Source organism: Gastrolobium bilobum, unplaced genomic scaffold (assembly GCF_033153095.1).
Source record: "Gastrolobium bilobum isolate Gb01-03AN ecotype WA unplaced genomic scaffold, APGP_CSIRO_Gbil_v1 utg7904, whole genome shotgun sequence".
NCBI classification, from domain to species: Eukaryota; Viridiplantae; Streptophyta; class Magnoliopsida; order Fabales; family Fabaceae; genus Gastrolobium; species Gastrolobium bilobum.
The window spans coordinates 555,213-573,447 of record NW_026899548.1 but is presented as its reverse complement, the minus strand read 5'-3'; the positions used below and the strand labels follow the sequence as shown (position 1 = coordinate 573,447).

At 32.8% G+C, this 18,235-nt stretch overlaps 4 protein-coding genes across 5 annotated transcripts; 2 read left to right on the top strand and 2 right to left on the bottom strand.

Moving 5' to 3' along the window:
- Positions 1-787: 787 nt before the first annotated feature.
- On the bottom strand, positions 788-4,899 carry LOC133291289 (dual specificity protein phosphatase 1-like). 2 transcript variants are annotated; one of them, XM_061489526.1, is made up of 6 exons: positions 4,817-4,899; positions 4,347-4,496; positions 4,082-4,217; positions 3,325-3,445; positions 2,047-2,192; positions 788-1,336 (listed from the first exon to the last, which is right to left on the bottom strand). In XM_061489526.1, exons 2-6 carry the CDS (start codon positions 4,470-4,472, stop codon positions 1,272-1,274), a joined length of 594 nt encoding a protein of 197 aa, XP_061345510.1. In that variant the 5' UTR covers positions 4,473-4,496; positions 4,817-4,899; the 3' UTR covers positions 788-1,271. The 2 variants fall into 2 exon arrangements, with proteins under 2 accessions (XP_061345510.1, XP_061345511.1); XM_061489527.1 differs by having other exon boundaries at positions 788-1,310.
- Positions 4,900-6,283: 1,384 nt separating this feature from the next.
- LOC133291328 (probable aspartic proteinase GIP2) lies at positions 6,284-7,627 on the top strand. The gene has a single exon (XM_061489582.1). The coding sequence runs from the start codon at positions 6,284-6,286 to the stop codon at positions 7,625-7,627; it is 1,344 nt and encodes a 447-aa protein (XP_061345566.1).
- Positions 7,628-9,410: 1,783 nt separating this feature from the next.
- LOC133291307 (probable aspartic proteinase GIP2) lies at positions 9,411-10,933 on the top strand. Its single transcript, XM_061489549.1, has one exon. It carries the CDS (start codon positions 9,468-9,470, stop codon positions 10,749-10,751), a length of 1,284 nt encoding a protein of 427 aa, XP_061345533.1. The 5' UTR covers positions 9,411-9,467; the 3' UTR covers positions 10,752-10,933.
- Positions 10,934-15,402: 4,469 nt separating this feature from the next.
- Positions 15,403-17,133, bottom strand: LOC133291339 (pentatricopeptide repeat-containing protein At4g11690). Its single transcript, XM_061489592.1, has one exon. It carries the CDS (start codon positions 17,131-17,133, stop codon positions 15,403-15,405), a length of 1,731 nt encoding a protein of 576 aa, XP_061345576.1.
- Between the last annotated feature and the right edge of the window lie 1,102 nt (positions 17,134-18,235).

The window sequence follows — 18,235 nt, the reverse complement described above, 5'->3', positions numbered from 1 at the left end:
CAAATCAAGTAATAATGTTTATTTAAAAAAATTTAATGCCAAAGACCTACTTGTCAAATTTTTACATCGAATCATTACATCGAGTTGTGAACATATCAATTTTTAGTTATTGCAAACAAATATATCGAATGCAAAATTACATAAGGGATTAATATTTCTCCTTTATCTTAAAAAATAAATAAATATATGAGGCCCTATATTTTCTTTTATGTCTTCGGTTCACATGGTTTCACACGAACCCTACACATTTTTACGTGTGTATGTGTATTTAGGAAATAAAATTATCCTACATAATCAGCCATGTATGTCATTAGAATATTTATTAATATTTCTCTTTTTGTGAGAAATAAATCTTATTTCCTACATACACATAAATGTGTAAAATCCACATGTTTTTTTTCTGTCTTCTTCCCCCACATGAATTTCACATATTTTTATATATATTCACGAGATAAATTATCTCCTAAAAAATATTAATCCCTAAGTTTAAATTGTAAATGAACACGGAAGTTTGATTATCAATAAACCTTTCCTGTGTTTAATTTAGGGTAAAATCCCCTCACCACCGCCTTCAATATATATATAATTAAAAATGGAACAGGTAATCTAAGTCATTTTATGAATAAGCAGAGTACTTTACATTTTTTTCGTGTGCAGAACAGAAGATAAGCAGATATTTAAATAAATAAATAAACAATCATTTTTTTGTGTTTTTCGATGGCAGACCCCCTCTTTTTTCTCTATGCTTTATTTCCCAAGTGTTCGGTTAATCTTATTTCCCATTTCACAGAAACCCCGTCCTCTTCACCACTCACAATATATCTAGCAGTTGCTTACGAGCCGTCGGGCACAATTGCCCTATAAATCTTTTTATGGGATGATTAAATTAGATGATTTGAAATCTATTTTGCTGCATCTGAAGTAGGCCTACTACTGCGTGTATGGTTTTTTCTTTGCCATCATGTGCTATCCACTTAAAAAACTAAAGTATTTTCAGGTACATCCTTTGGGTATAAACCAACAATACTCCACTAAGTTCTACTTTTTCTTCTCCTGTAAGCACCAACAACATACATGGGAAGAGAAAAGGCAGAATGAATTCAACATTTCATAGAATAGAAAGAGACTGATGAGCACAGCTGCAATGCATTATTCTTCTAAATGGGACTTGTGCACCTGAAGATGAAGTTGCAATTACAATATCTAACTCCTGCTGCCTTGTTTTCATGTGATTGCCATTGTTGCAATAAATCTTATCTACACCACCTTGTCTAATCTCCATCATGTTCTATATTCAGACACTTCGATGTCTTTCCAAAAACAAAACAGATCCAATCTACTTTCAATTGGTAACAGTGTAAACAAAACTATATGAAGAACAATTAAAAAGTAAAGTCCACTAATCAAGAAAATGAAAGAAAGCCAACATATAAAGGAAAACAGTAGTATTTTTAGAGTCAGAAATAATTACTAAATAAAATAAAGAAATCAGGTCTATAATTCGAAATTCCATTTTACATAGTACATGCGTATCTGCTTGTTACTTTGCCCAGTATAAGATAGCCAAAGGATAATTTTTGCAACATTAATATCGTCTATTAATAAAAAAGTAGTGAAATCAAAGTTTCACAACAAAATGAGCGTATATTGAATCTTCTCGTAAACATTGTAATGAAAGTTCTACACAAAAGGTATCGAGGTATCATTATAAGTATATGTGACTGTATCATTGTATACAAAAATTGTTTAAAATAGTAACAATTATGTTTAGTGAGTAATTGAAAAATCCCTCTTTACTTCCTTTACCATGCACATTCTGCTAGATTAACATGTTGTGTATACGTTATTTTTTCTTTCAGTTTAAACTATCATTTGAAATTTCAGTTCCTTACATTTCGTAAAAGGTCTTTCATGTGTTATCGCACAATTGTAAATGTATCAATTCAAATATATAAGACATAAATGTATCTTTCATGTAGATGATTGATGATAATATATGAATAATGTACTAAGTTTGTAAACAAGACAAATGCAATTTAGAAGAACCTTGAAGGGATTTTTCGAAGTCCTCCAGCTGATGAACAAAACCAGGATTAGGAGCTGCTATTGGTCGTTTAATCTTTACACGTTGCAGAGCTTCAGATAAGCTCATTCCACGATTCTTCATCAGATATGCCACAACAATAGTCACACTGGAAACGTGGGAAAATATTATGGCCGATTTTTCCTAGTTAATCTAATGGAAAGGGACATAACCAAATAAACAATAAAAATACCAAGATTTTGTTTTTAAAGTTCCAACATGAACATAAAAAAAGAAATAGTAAAATACTGACATGAACTTCATGCAGAACTGAAGTCACAGGCCCAAAGTAAACAATGATATAATTTATCATTCCTAAAATTCAAGCCACATCCCTACCTATCCTTTCTACATATGTTAACAAACTTGAGGTCTAGCTTAGGTTTCGAACAATTTGAAAATTTGATAGCATTTCACAAACAGAGGTGAAAAAATCTTAGTTTAATTAAATTTCTATTTCACTGTGAAAATAGACAACAATCTTGAAGCATGCACTTTTATTATTCTTTCAAATTTTCAGTACTTGAAACTGGAAGTATACGTATGAAAGCAGATTCCAGAAATAGAAAAGAATAATGAAACAGAGAAAACAACAAAATGATATCTATAATTTATAAGGCTACAACAAGATACGTAGGTTTCAATATTAAACAAGTTCACATTTGGCTCAACGGTCACATCCTGAAGTTCCACATGGCATCCAAAACTTCATTACAATAGGTTTGAATAAATAGTCATATAACTATATGAAAACATATTTTACAAGTAAAATAAATATTTGAGTGATGCTGGTACAATCTTTGTCATAAAATTATGAGCTTCCAAGATATTTTTCAAACTTTGCAAAGAAAACATATTACTTTTACATGAGCCATTTTCTATGTTAATACTGGTATAGGAACTAGCATCCAGAAGTTGTTGCATAAAAAACAAGTCACAAATAAAATAATATAATACACTTTGTTGATATTTGATAAAGTAAGACTTCTAAGAACCTAATTGAAATTGCAATAAGCTACACGTAGCTCCCAGTTTTTTGTGTGAGAAACAACATTCCAGATAATTTAAACCTAATTTTTTTTTTGCAAGAAGTGATTAAGACATAAAACTTGCTTCTAAAACAGGCTTCAAATGAGTTATTTTGAGACACTTGTCTAAAATAAAAATAATTGTCTTCACATTGTACAGGAACTGATCGCATTATGTAAACAAAGGAAAAAGATAGGAAAAGAGAAACTTACCTCCTTGATCTTCCAGCAAAACAATGAACCAAGACCCCTCCACCACGTCTTTTGGCTTCATTAATAAAATCAAAACACTCACTGAAGTGTTGTTTTAAGTTGACATCCTCTCTGTCAGCAACTGCCTCAATATTCCAACAAAATCATTACTTTAGTACGGATGCAGTACTAGAAGCTCAACAATCTCATAAGGACGGACAATGAACACCATACACTCAATTCACTCAGTAGTTTAGTGAAATAAATATAATCATATTGAACCTTTATTACAAGCAACATGGATTGAAATGCTGTACAGTCTCCTTAATTAGGAAACAATACTATGCGTTGGTTAAAGGCCAATTGACAATATGAGATGATAACATCTACCATAAAGCTATCTGGTTCTACAAAACACATTTTCTAAGATACAAACAGAAAATTATTGCCCGCAATTGTCCAAAATTCTAAATATTTTGAAAGCAACTGCATGCTAAACAGTTAAAGACCAAAGCATAAACATTCAAAATTGCAAACAGTACTGCTGTTCTATGGTGCACCAAGTAAATGTTCAAATTCCAGCCACAAATTTAATCCCATTTATACTGAATCCAATGACTTAGTCATGAAGCCCCTTTTGATAGCCATAAAATCAAAAGCTCCAGAAACCCAATCAGAAAAACACTGCATTGCATTAATGTCAAAACGAGTTCATAAATCATCACAATGGATGAAACTAAAGACCAAGATTTATTTGATTCTGTGAAAACTACCGTACCATCTATAATTTTATAGACAAAATCCCCAGGATGTGCAGGTTCCAATTTACCAGCCACTGTCAAAATGTGAGTAACATTCAAGTTTTTCAATGCATCCTTGTTAGCTGCAGTGCCAACCGAACCCAAAAAGAGACCCTGCATAATACAAAATATTAGGGCAACGACAGCCTTTACTATATCCAGAAGACTAACAGAATAAACTGAATCCAAGTCATAACACTGTTAAATTGAGCTACATTGGTGACACGCATAGTAGAATACTACCTCGTCAATTTTGCAAGGAGTATTATCCTGTTTGAAAGATTTAACTAAATTCATAACCCGCAAAAGTGATGCTATTTGTTTCTTCATGGATTCATCAAATTGATCCATAGCAGCTGAGGTTCCCATGATCCTTAGTTTTTTTTCTTCTACCTAACGAACAAGGAACGAAATTGCCACGAATTAAATACTCACACGAATGCCAATCATCAATATAGAAAGATAATTCCCGACCATGTTTCCATGTCGAGGAATGAAAACCGATTGCAAAGCAGATATAAACCATTTTAATTTTTACCAAGAAACGATATATTGATGATTGCAGAAACAGCCACGAACGAAATTGATGTGAATGCAGCACAAATAATTCAAGATTTTCTCATAAAAGCAGCGATTACAATTACAAACGCAAACTAAGTAAGAATGTGATATGAAGCTTATCCAACAATCAACAAAGAGGGAGAAGAACTCACCAATAAAGCGTTGGTTTTGAGTGCTGCGGAATCTTTGCAATGTGAAATAGAAATTATTATTATTATTTTTTATTCCTTCGTCTTCAAGCTGGTGGTGTTTCGGGGGTGCGAGATGGGGTAAGTTTTTTAGGGTTGTCAATTGGGCCCAATAAATTTGGGCTCAGCTAGACCGGGCCGAATTAAGTTTTGATTATCTTATATTTAAATTGACATTTTATCAAGATATTACAAAATAAAATGACCTAAGGGGTTAAGTAATCGTTGGACATCTCTAAATTTTCGAAGCAGCTGTGGAAGAAGCTACCCGAGTACCCGGTACTGAACACAAAGCATTAGCATAATACTTTTTGTCCACTATCATATTAACATCTCTATACATCAATGAGTCATGCATTGCACTGTTAATTAATTAACTACTGTCTACTAGTTAATTATAAATTCACAATCTTAGAGCGCACAGTTTGTATTGTATTGAATTGACTGCGATTTTCTTCGATCGCCTAAATAGCAAGGAAATCTTTATTGCTTTTGAAACTTAGAACATGCGGCACCAATTAAAAGTTGGAAATTTTATATATTATTCTTAAGGGAACTGATTCGTGAAAAGCAAAAAACCTCATCAAATTCACCAAAAAAAGAAAAGCGAGCAATTAACGAAAATCAGAAAAAGAAGAAAAAATAATGATAATGTATGTCCTACGAAATCTACAAAAGCAAACCCCCCTATTCTTAATGTGGCTCCTTATAATAGATTGTTTGTTTTACATTTTTCACCAGGTAAAATCCTGTTTACATTCATTAACAAAGTTTTGTATTATATTGAACATGTTTGGTTATTTTTCTCAGTTATTTAAAAGCAAGGGGGTGTTAAAAGGAATTAATTTTGACGGAAGTAACATTTTCTTAAAATAAATAAATTAAGTGAGTAAAATGAATTTATAATTTTTTAAGAACAAAATTATATTATCATTTTGAAACTTATTTTACTTCATCATCCAAATAAAATCATTTTTTTACTCTCAGCTTTAAAATATCATTTCAAATATAATTTTTTAATGTATACATTAATTCTTTCCAAACTATTTTTTCAAAAATCTAAACCAGTAATCCTAATTCCTAAATTAGTTGCGTCCATAAATCAATCACTTATTAATATAAAAGTGAAGGTCAGCTCCTAGAATTTATTGAACTGCGACGCGAAGTGTAGATTACTCGAATCCGTTGTCACCTTTTGATCTATCGAATACTATCGTCATCTTTTGACCAATCGAATATGTATATCGAGATTAGATCTATCCACATGGGAAATTGCTAACATTGTTAACAGTATTTTACTTATAAAGTCACATGGCCAGAAAATTGTCAAATGAGATTAATTAGATCTACTAAGCATCCATCATCTATATAATAGGGACCCCAAAACGCTAAGATGATCAGACTCAGAACAATTGTTAGCAGATTTGAACAATGGCTACTTCTTCGGCCCACCATTTCTTCCTCCTCTCAGTACTTGTTCTTTCATTCTTGTCTTCATCAGTTGCATTGAAGCGCACTAAACCACATGCCTTCATCCTTCCAATTGTGAAAGACACATCAACCCTTCAGTACTCTACTTCTATCGACATGGGAACTCCCCCAGTCAGCATAGACCTAGTCATTGATATCAGCGAACGTTTCCTATGGTTCGAGTGTGGCAAAGACTACAATTCCTCAACCTACAAACCTGTCCATTGCGGCACAAGGAAATGCAAGAAAGCCAAAGGCAGAGATTGCATTACATGTACCAATCATCCTCTTAAAACAGGATGCACAAACAACACTTGCGGTCTTGAACCATTTAACCCCTTCGGTGAGTTCTTTGTAAGCGGAGACATGGGTGAGGATATATTGTCATCTGTGTATTCAACAGATGGTGCAAGAGCACTTTCCAATACATTTGTGCCACACTTCCTTTCTTCATGTGTATACCCAGATAAATTTGGGGTTCAGGGCTTTCTTCAAGGCCTGGCCAAGGGTAATAAAGGGGTGCTAGGCCTTGCAAGGACTGCTATTTCATTACCTACACAACTCACAACTAAATATAAGCTTCATCACAAGTTTGCCCTTTGTTTGCCTTCAACTTCAAGAGAGAATGGACTTGGGGATCTGTTTGTTGGTGGTGGACCTTATTATATGTCTCCTCTTGATGCTTCTAAGTTTCTTGTCTACACACCACTCATTGTGAACCCCCATAGCACAGGTCCAATCTTTGATGATGATCCTTCCACTGAGTACTTTATTGATGTGAAGTCAATCCAGGTTGACGGCAAAGTTGTCAACTTTCCTACCTCCCTTCTGTCTATTAACAAAAGGGGTGATGGGGGTACCAAACTTAGTACCGTAATTCCTTACACGAAATTACACACTTTGATATACCAGCCACTTGTGAATGATTTTGTCAAGAAAGCAGCTATTGGAAAAATAAAGAGAGTGGCAGCAGTGGCACCATTTGGGGCGTGCTTCGATTCAAGAACCATTGGCAAGACCATCACTGGACCCGCTGTGCCAATAATTAATCTGGTGCTTAAGGGGGGAGTTCAATGGAGAATCTATGGTGCCAATTCAATGGTTGAGGTTGCTAAAAATGTGTTATGCCTTGGATTTGTAGATGGAGGTTTGGAGCCAGGAAGTCCAATAGCAACTTCAATTGTTATTGGTGGGCATCAGTTTGAGGACAATCTTTTGGAGTTCGATCTAGTTTCCTCAAAACTTGGTTTTAGCTCCTCCCTTCTACTCCATAATGCAAACTGTTCCCACTTTAGAGCCTATTAAGAAATTCACTTTCAACCTATTCAGAAAAGTTAGGTTTGGTGATGAATAAATTTTATTTACATATTTTGCAGTACCGAATAAATAGGTCATATATTTTCTGTACCAGAAAATAAAAAGGTCATCTATGTCCTATATAAAAATTAATCTTTAATCGAGTATATATTCTAATGTAACTCTTAAAATAATATCCAATTGTTTCTGGGGATTATTTGTTCGTATACCTAAAAAGTGATGCTACATATAACATATTGAATCGGACTTAATTTGTTTATATTAAACAAATTAAATTGTGCGCGTTCACTTACAAATCAACATTTTTAATATTGTCATATAAAAGCTAGTATGCATATAAAATTGATTTTATGACACATTTATAGAAAAAAAATTGATAAACATTTTCAGTATTTACTAAAATATTTACAACAAATCCTAACTTAATTAGTAGAATTGTGAGACATAATATAAAAATACATAAATTCAGATTATATTATGCATTTTATTTCATTTTTCATTTTTTACTCCCTCCTTTCTTTTCTATGAAGAGCATCATGTAAGCTTCTTCATTGGCCTAAAGTGTGGATCCTCCCCTGAAAACATTGTATTTAAAACAAGTATTAGTTTCGTAAAAGTGAAAAGATTGTTAACATCTTAAGACCTTTTGTAGGCTAATTCATATTCACCTTCTTCCGGTGGGATTTTATTTTATTTTATTTTTGAATAAAATTAGGATATTTCTATCTCGTAAAATGAAACTAATTTCTTTATAACTACCACTAGCCCCAAAATACTTATCATAGAAATTGACTTCGTCGGCTACCAAAGTTTGATTCTTATACTGCCGTCCGCTTAACAATTGAAGTACACCTTAAAATTTGTTCCAGTGGGATTTTAGACATCGGGAAAAACGAATATCCGCTTGCAACACCTTCGGTGGTTATTGCCTCGTGTCCTGTCCTACTCCGAAGTGTCATTTCTCCTTCTTCTCTTTTTCCTTCATCTTGGCTGGGTTCAAGACAGCAACACCAGCTCAAATTCAACATAACAGTTCAGAGATTTTTTTTTGGTGAGTAAAAGTTTAGGTAGTGTTAAATACTGATATTTCACTATATTTTTGGAAAAATTTATTGATCCGCATACCAACAAATTTTTCGTATCAGCCTACGGAATTTAAACTTATATTTTTATGGGGGTATGAGTCAAATCCTTAACAATCTATTTTTAGGAAAAAATTAATATGTTACCATAGTACTTATATTTGACCAATAAAAACATAACACCTGATATATTTTTTGAAAGAAAAAAAGAATTTTAATAGTGTAATTATATATTTTTTAAAATACATAATTTATAATTTTATTTTAAATAAAAGTAATACTAAAAATGTTATCCTATTGTTAAATGGGTTTTATACCACTCGTGTCGTTTCAATTTTCCAACGGACATAGTTAATGGTAGGCTCATACTTAAAAAAAAAAAAACCACGCCGTTCAATCGATGTCTCAGTGGCAAGAGATCAAGACTTTCCTAATACACCCAAAAAGAATTACACAGGTATATGCCCAAATACAAATAGCCCAAATTTGAAGTCTAATAAATGCACCCAAATAATAATTATAAAAAAAATTCTGTGTGATAGTGACCCAACCACAGTAAAAACGGTGACATGTCCAAATCCACGCCCACACACATAAGAAGATAGAAGATAAGCAAGCACATAGTGACATATTTATTTTTTTTAAAAGAAAAAAAATTAACAGTGATATACTTTGAGAGTGAGCAAGAACCAAGACGCAATTTCATAGCAAAGTGCAAAACTACCCAAGAATTATTTTCTTCTTCCATGGCTTCCTTTCCTCTCATTTTCTCCTTTCTATGTCTTGTTGCCAAACTCTGTCATGCTCAGTCACCAGTTTCTTTTGTAATCCCAGTCACTAAGGACAATTCAACCCTCCAGTACTTAACAACCCTTTCTTATGGCACCCCTCTCTTACCCACCAAGCTCGTGCTTGATCTTGGAGGTCCTTTCCTCTGGCTTGACTGTGCATCCAGAAACATGCCATCATCTTCAACCCTTACCACTCCTCACCGATCAATTCAATGCCTTACAGCAAAAACCCATGAAGCTGAGGCTACTTCGTTTCTGTCCAGTCCCACAGATCAAGACCAGTATCAGCCATGTCAAGTTTTCCCAGAAAACAGCATCACTGGGACAGTGGCCACAGAAGGAGAGTTTGTACAAGACCTCATGTCTCTCCAATCAACTCACAAGTTAGAAACCATACACCAAGTACGCTTCACCTGTTCACCAAGCATGCTCTTGAATGGCTTAGCTAGGGGTGCTAAAGGCATGGTAGGTCTTGGTAGGTCTCGCTGTTCCCTTACATCACAGGTTTTTGATTCCTTCGGCACCCACAGAAAACTCACTCTATGTCTCTCATCATCAACTGGGGTTATACTTTTCGGCAACATGGACTATGAATCTCCTTCTGGAGCTGAAATTCTAAGATCTTTAACGTTCACACCCCTTATTACCAATCAAAACCAGAGATACCCATCACAGGAATACTTCGTCAACGTCAACTCCATCAAAATCAATGGAAAGCGATTGTCTTTCAACACGTCATCAAAGTCCCAAGACGAAGAGGACAATAATGGAGGGACTCAAACTCAGTTGAGCTCAATTGTGCCTTACACTACCATGCAGAGCTCGATCTATGCTATTTTCAAGACAGCTTTTGTGGATGCTGCTATGTCTATGAACATGACCAGATTGGCTTCGGTGGCACCCTTTGAGCTCTGTTTTAGCTACAGAGGAATTGGAAGGTCGCAAGTGGGGCCCAGTGTGCCAATTATTGAGTTGGTGCTGCAGAGTGAGATGGTGAAATGGAGCATATATGGCAGGAACTCGATGGTGAGGGTGAGCAATGAGATAATGTGCTTGGGATTCTTGGATGGAGGTGTGAACCCAAGAAATCCCATTGTGATTGGGGGATATCAATTGGAGGATGTCATAGTGCAGTTTGATTTAGCTACTTCCATGGTAGGATTTAGCTCTTCCCTTTTGACCAAGAATACTCGCTGTTCGGATTTCAAATTTGGTTCTATTCATGCAGCATCAGTTTGAGTATTGACCATCGTTTTGATGATGAGGGTTATACTACTAAGTTTTCTCAATTTTGTAAGAATTTGATTTTTCTGTAGGTTTTTTTTTTTTTTTTTTTTTTTTCTTTTTTGAGGGATGGGGGTGTGTGTGTGTACTATTTATTAGTTGTGAAAGAGCTTGAGATATTATGTAGCTCGTGTAGAACTTGAATGATGAGTGAAACTAAATCCATTTTGAATCATATTTCTATTCTCATGATCTTCTTGTGGTGGTTTGATGACACTTTTGCTTTCTATGTAGCATCGATACCGCTACGAGACACACACGACAATATGATTCCGACACGTTAATTCTAAAAAATGTTACATTTCGATATGTTAGGACACATTTTGATATTAAATAATGTTTTTAATTTATACAGTGTATATTATATTTAATATTCAATAATTTAACAAAAAAATGAAGTTAAAGTTATAATATTCATCAATTTTGCAAAAAATCATAAATATCTCAAATATTTATATTAAACTCAATAAAATGGTAATCGTAATTTCACAAATCTAATAGTTGGAATTAAAAACACAATGTATCGCAATCTTTGAACATTTTTTGAGTCTCTATAACGCGTGTTGAAATGTTAGAGTGTCGAAAAGTGTTAAACACGACACATCAAGATTATTTTTGAAGTGTCAGTACTTTATAGTTTGTGTCAATGTTTTCGATATTAGAAATTTAAAATTCTTCTCCTATATATTATAAAAGGACTTTATTAATCTCATGCAATAGGAGAGAAGCTTTTTTTGTTTTATATTATCTTAGAATTCAATTTATATTCGAATTGAATAGAAATTGAATATAATTTATGATAAGAATATTAAAGTTAAAAGAAAAGATCTTCAAAGATAAGAATTATTAAAATTCACAATTATTGAATTATTAATCAACTTCTTTATACTTGTTCCTGGAGTAAAAAGAGTTCCATCTGTTCCTGAATAGCTTCCTTCAAAAGGACTTCTGCTTCCCCAGTAAATGTCTTGGTAGAAGATATGATTTCTCTCTTATGCTATGAGACAATCATGTGAGACCCACCACTTATAAAAAAAAGATAAAAAAAAAATAACACGGAAATCGATGTATGTGTAGGAGAGAATAACACTCTCCTACAACATAAGACTATATTTTCCCATTATAAAAAGCTTGATTAAATTGCAAACGGGGAAAATGTGACAAGAAGAGCATCTCGTGGTGGAATATGGACAGTTGGAAAAGCATATCCATTATGTAAGGCAAAGAAAAGATATGGCACACATAAATTATCCTTTTTTTGTTTTTTATTACGGGAATATGCGATTCAATGATTTATATATGAACAGTACATCTAGCTTCACTTAGTAGGAAAAAAAAATGTACAGGAATTATATAGTTGTTCCTAAAAAATAAGGCTCTTAAAACCACTTTATTTTCCTCCTGCACTTGGGACTAAATCAAACGGGTCATCTCAAATAAACCATTATATAATGTAAAAAGTAACATTATAATTCGTTTTTGTCAAAGGAATAGGTATGCTTCTACTAAAAAAAATCTCTATAGCGATGAGATTGTTATGAAAGTTTCATCGTTAATTTCATTCTCACTACTAATTTTCATCGCAAATTCTCTCCCAAAATTATTTGTGAGAGAATTTGCAATAAAAAATAACAGCGAGAATGAAATTAGCGACAGAATTTTCATAATAAGCTTCCCATAATCAAAGCAAGTCAGACATATAGAGAATTAGTCGTACATAACAGAAAACAAAGAAAAAAAAATTGCATTTTTTTTTTTGAAAAACTTTTTTTTTTTTGGAAAACAAAAAAACCCCGCATTTTTTGAGGTACATTTGACTGACACAAATATACCCATCGAGTAGGGAAATATTTAATATGTTCCAGGATCACCTAATGGTTTGGTACTCCCTCTCACAATACTAATTTTTTCTTTCCCATTTTACCCCTGCTATTTTTCTTCTTTTTCAATTTTATCCTTCCATTTACACTAAGGGACCACCTAAAAAATGGTGGTCCCGCACCACAATAAATTTTGTCATCGAGTAGATAGCTAACAACAACGATAAATTTACACAATTTGTAAATATAAAGAAGATATTATATTTATAAATTTTTTGTTTACAAATTATATTAAATATGATCAGTCATATTTTAATTAAGAGTGTATAACTGTTCATACTTAATATAATTTATAAACCAATCATTCCCTATATATATATATAAGCTTTAATGTTTCTACAGTGAATGTAGATAAGTTATCTACATTCGCTTTCAAAATGATGTCATTTTGACTTGAAAAATTAAAATGAAAAAGAGTATTGTAACCCTAAAATAAATTATAATTATAAAAATATCTTGATTTTCGCTTCAAAATGACGTCATTTTGGACTCAATATATATAAGTTATCTACATTGACTTTAAAAAAAGCGAATATATATATATATATATATATATATATTGGATCTAATTTTTTTACATTTAATACATAAAAGTTATCTGTAATATACTATGTACTATAGGTAGTATAAAGTGTAATTTTTAAAATCTAAACAAAGATAAAGTTCATTTCAAAAATTATACTATATAATATCAATAGTACATAAGTATTAAATGCAGATAATTTTTCTGCATTAAATGCATAAATATTTTTTCCATAAATATTAAGAGAGTTATATTTCTTATGCAATATCAGTAAAGTCTTTTCATGTTAGATTCATATCATTTTATGTGCCAATATTTTTTTTTTAATTTACCATTTTTAATGGGTCCACCTGAATACGTATGTGTTGCAAAAATTCTATAAGAATTATAAATCCCATATATTAATAAGTTACGATTTTCAAATTATTTTATAAAATGCTTCGATTGAATTTTGGTACCGGTGAGTGGTGACAAAATATACGTAATGTTAGAGACGCATGTTGTTAATTCAGTTAGTGAAACTCACCTTATTCTGTCACATGACAAAATATGTCCTGGATTCAATAATAAACTTTAAACGTGACAAAATGAAAAATATTTTTTCAAATATGACATTTTGAATTTTTTATTATTTATTTATTTTTACAAAAGATGACATTTTGATCTTTTCTCAATGAAATCAATGACTTTGCCTTGGTATACTTAATCTATAAGCAATGATATTCTTTTTACTAACACGAAGTTTTTCCCCCCTTGTTAGTTCAATGTAAAAATTCAAGATAGCAGACCATGTAGTGAACCAAAACATTAGAGAAAAGGAATATTTGAGTAGTACAATTTTTTTAGACTACATAAAAAGTGAATTTGATGCACAGAAACTTACTATCATTTTTTTCGGATTTCTCCGTCTGTACATCAATTACAGGATTATTTCGGTTCGAGTCAACCAAGACTACCAGAGAAACTTACTAACTGTATTTGACTAAATTGAATTTTATTGTACATAATCATTCCTTGATTTGGATTCAAAAAATGTTGCCAGGGTTTAAGAGTTAAAAGTCATCGTTTAGTCAAAAAAGGAAAACCCGGTAGACCAATAACAAGGAAACTACGCTCCATTGGGATCATATTCTCTCAGTCAGAATTAGTTTCCACAAGACCACAACCAACCAAATCAGAGATCATTTTCTTGTTATTGATTCGTATAACTCGGCATGATATTGAAATGTCAAGAGGAAAAGGTATTTGACCATATCTAAGAGTAACCATACAAAGAGATTTTAATTCAATGTCCAGAATTTATCTTAGCATTCCGATGTATGTCAGAATGCAGCAGTCAGCAATTATTATGTGTTAATAGTCCTCACTTGCTATTCTCACTGCATCAAACATCTCACTCCCTCACTCTTTCTCAATTTCCCACCACTACATATAACCACCCACTATGTATTGTATGAGACCACTAAATCACCAGGAAACTATCCACTATCTGCATAATCTTATAGTGCACTTCATCTATATATGACTCACTATAACAAAAAATCTGATAAGTTCCATAGCTACAGCCTTCACATTAGTGCTCAAAGGACATCTTATCCACTAAGTAGGTGACTCACACACACACCTCTTATCAGCATGCCCATCGAACTTTGACTAGAGGTACTTGATCCATCATTGCCATTTATCTCTTTCACCCTCTCCGTACTAGAGGTACTTGATCCATCATTGCCAGTTATCTCTTTCATTCGCTCCGTAGATACAAATATTAGCTATTCTGCTAGACATTGATGTTTGAACATTTTTCATTTAGGATATAGATCAAACTGAAAAGACATAAAAATCGGCAAAATTCTTGAACGAGCTCGATTAATGATTTCATGGAAAAGAAATAGAATTAAGGTGTAAAGAACCAATTCAACCCAAAAGCTTAAGTTGTTGGGTGAAGCTACATTAATGGTTTTATATATCTCAACACGCCCCCTCACACCAGAGCCCATTGGGCTTGAAGGGTGGACAATGCACAAGCCCACCTACCTGTGCGAACAAAGAAATTCCACTTGAAAGAAAGTGGAGGGCGGCGAGGATCGAACCCGGGACATGAGGCTCTAATACCATGTAAAAAACCAATTCAACCCAAAAGCTTAAGCTGTTGGGTGAGGTTACATTAATGGATTTATATATCAACATAAGGAAAAAGAAAAAATTATGAATCAGATATTATACTAGTTTCAAGTTCAACATTCGAAATTTCGCTTTTGACTTTGTAAATCATATTGTACAAAGAAACCGATGGCTCCAGTCCTGAATTTATCATCCGACCCAAGAGAAGCTCAGCTTCCTTCCACTTTCCATCCTTGCAGAGAAGCCCTGTGGTTGAACAAAAACTGGCCACATTTGGAAGCATTCCATTCTCAACCATTTCTTCGAGTAGCCTAAGAGCCCTATAAGAGCTTCCTTCTTTGCAGTAACCATGAATCATTGTATTATATATGACACTATTTGGCTCCAAGTGCAGCTCACCCAATGATTTGAAGAGTTTTAAAGCTTCTTTCATGTTACCATTCATACATAACCCATGTATAAGGACACTGTATGTGCAAATGTCTGAAACCAAACCAGACTTCTCCATTAAAGAATGTATCTCAAAGGCTTTCTCCATATAATTTAATCGTACAAAAGCATCAAGCAGAATTGTGTATGTCACTTTGGAAGGAGCAACCCGTCTCTCCTCCATTTCCTTGACCAAGTTAAGAGCTCCTGCTAAATTTCCAGTCTTAGAATATCCTGCAATCAAAGTATTATAGGTCACTAATGTTGGCGATAATCCATTTGACTTTAGTTGATTGAATAATCTAACAGCAGTGTCAATCTTTCCAACATCACAAAACCCATTGATCAGTGTGTTATATGTAATTATATTAGGACTCAGGCCAATCCTGTTGACTCGATCAAACAACTTCACTGCTTTCCCAAGCTTCTTCTCTCGACACAGCCCACCAATCAAAATGTTGTATGTTACAACACCATATGCTACCCCTTTCTCGCGCATTTCATCAAACACCTCAAAAGCTTTATCAACGTTCCCACCATTACAATATTCTGTAATCACACAGTTGTAAGCATAAATATTAGGCACAATTCCACTTCGCTTCATATATTCATACATTTGAAATCCTTCCTTTTGAAGTCCTTGCTTGAAAAACCCATTCATTAATACACTGTAAGTATGCTGATTGGGAACTAAATCCAATCCCTCCATCTTTGCAAACAACAACTTTGCCAGCTGAAGATCACCATTCTTGCAACAGCCATCAATCAACGTAGTGTATATGACAACATTTGGAGACAAACCCATCTCTTCCAACATACCCAAAAGCTGAAAACCTTTCATTAAGTCACCAGCATCACAACAACCCTTGATCATAATCCCAAAACTGTAAACATCCAGAACAACCTTATTCTTCAATTCATTGAAAAAAACCCATGCTTTACCAAAACAATTTGATCTAATAAGCAAGCTCAAAAGATTATTGAACGTGTTTGATCTAGGAGCATGGCCATTGTGAATCATCTGGTGTAAGAAATAGAGGGCTTGATCAGGTGACTGAGAAAGAACATGGGCATTAACAATTGCTTCGTAGAGAAGAGTATAGGTCGAATTAGAGGTGAAATGGGTTTGTGTTAATTGATGCATAAGAGAGGATGGGGAGAACATAGGAGAGGAGATTCGACCAGAGATTAGGCGCACGAGAAGAGATTGAGCTTGGGATAGCATGCCAGAGGAAAGGAAATGGTTTAAGATAAAGGATATAGATTGGGAGGTATGGTGAAGGCCTTGATAGGTTGAGGAGTTGAAGAACAAAAGTGCTTTTGCTGGTGGAACTTTCACCATTTTTTGAATCAGAATCAGAGCTTCATGAGAAGAATGAGACATGTTTCTCTTCCACTTCTAACTTCTAACATCTAATGGCATTATGAGTGGGTTCCCGTTGAAACCATTCAAAACATCTTCTGCATTCAAAAATTACTTGGATCGTGCTGCTGTCATGTTCTGTTTTAGACAAAATTTACTGTGCATTAGGAATAACATTTTATTGTATTTGCGGTGTGAAAATATTTATTTTGGCGTATTGATAAAAATATTTTTATTATTTAATATTAGATTACTATTATATTACTCTAATGTATTGTTAATATAAAATATTTTTACACTATCAACTAATTTTGCATAAACAATTATTTTAATAAAATTTTTAGTATAAATAATTATACATGTCAATTGTTGAACTCATCAAATAATAAGGTAATACATCATTAAATGATAATATAACATTAAAATTAAATTACATAATATTAATTTTAAAATTAATTATTTGAGCATTAATTAATTTATAATTAATTTTTTTAACCTTAATTTTTTTAATTTAATTTAAGAAATAATTTTATATCCTTTTTCAGTAAATATACATCTAAAAATTATTTTTATTGACACTATTCAAACTATATTTATTACATTAAAATAAATTTTCATATAAATATTTTAAACATAAATTAATTTACTTGGACATACTTTTAACTAAAATTAATTTTACAAAATCAAATTTACTTAAAAATTATTTTTCTAAATTCTAATCCAACTAACACTAAATAAGCTTAGGGTAAGCAACAAAAAAAATAAATAAAATAATAACAATAAGTTAGGCTGTTCGAAGGGAAAAAGGGTGACTTTTTCGCTTGACAGACAGAATAGACACCAAAATTAATATGGAAAAAGTATGTCAACTTTAAATGACATATTTATATCATTTCAGTCTCGTAAAGAAGTGAGATCGCATCTTTATATATATATTTTTGTCTACTTTCTATTTTTATTTTTTATTTTTTTCTCTCATTTAAAATTAAAATGACGTAATTTTACATCATTTATAATGATACACGTTTTTCCGAGATAATATTATATTTTTGTGTCTGTGAAAACCTCGTGACACTAGGATGTTTTTGGATACTGCAAATGTGTCGGTTTGGGTCGTCTTCTG

Coding starts and splice junctions, on each gene's coding strand:
- LOC133291289 (XM_061489526.1), bottom strand. CDS start 4,472: ATGGGAACCTCAGCTGCTATGGATCAATTTGATGAATCCATGAAGAAA. Junction 3,446..4,081: donor TGTCTATAAAATTATAGATG/GTACGGTAGTTT, acceptor ATATTGAGGCAG/TTGCTGACAGAGAGGATGTC. Junction 2,193..3,324: donor TTTGCTGGAAGATCAAGGAG/GTAAGTTTCTCT, acceptor CCACGTTTCCAG/TGTGACTATTGTTGTGGCAT.
- LOC133291307 (XM_061489549.1), top strand. CDS start 9,468: ATGGCTTCCTTTCCTCTCATTTTCTCCTTTCTATGTCTTGTTGCCAAA.
- LOC133291339 (XM_061489592.1), bottom strand. CDS start 17,133: ATGTCTCATTCTTCTCATGAAGCTCTGATTCTGATTCAAAAAATGGTG.
- LOC133291328 (XM_061489582.1), top strand. CDS start 6,284: ATGGCTACTTCTTCGGCCCACCATTTCTTCCTCCTCTCAGTACTTGTT.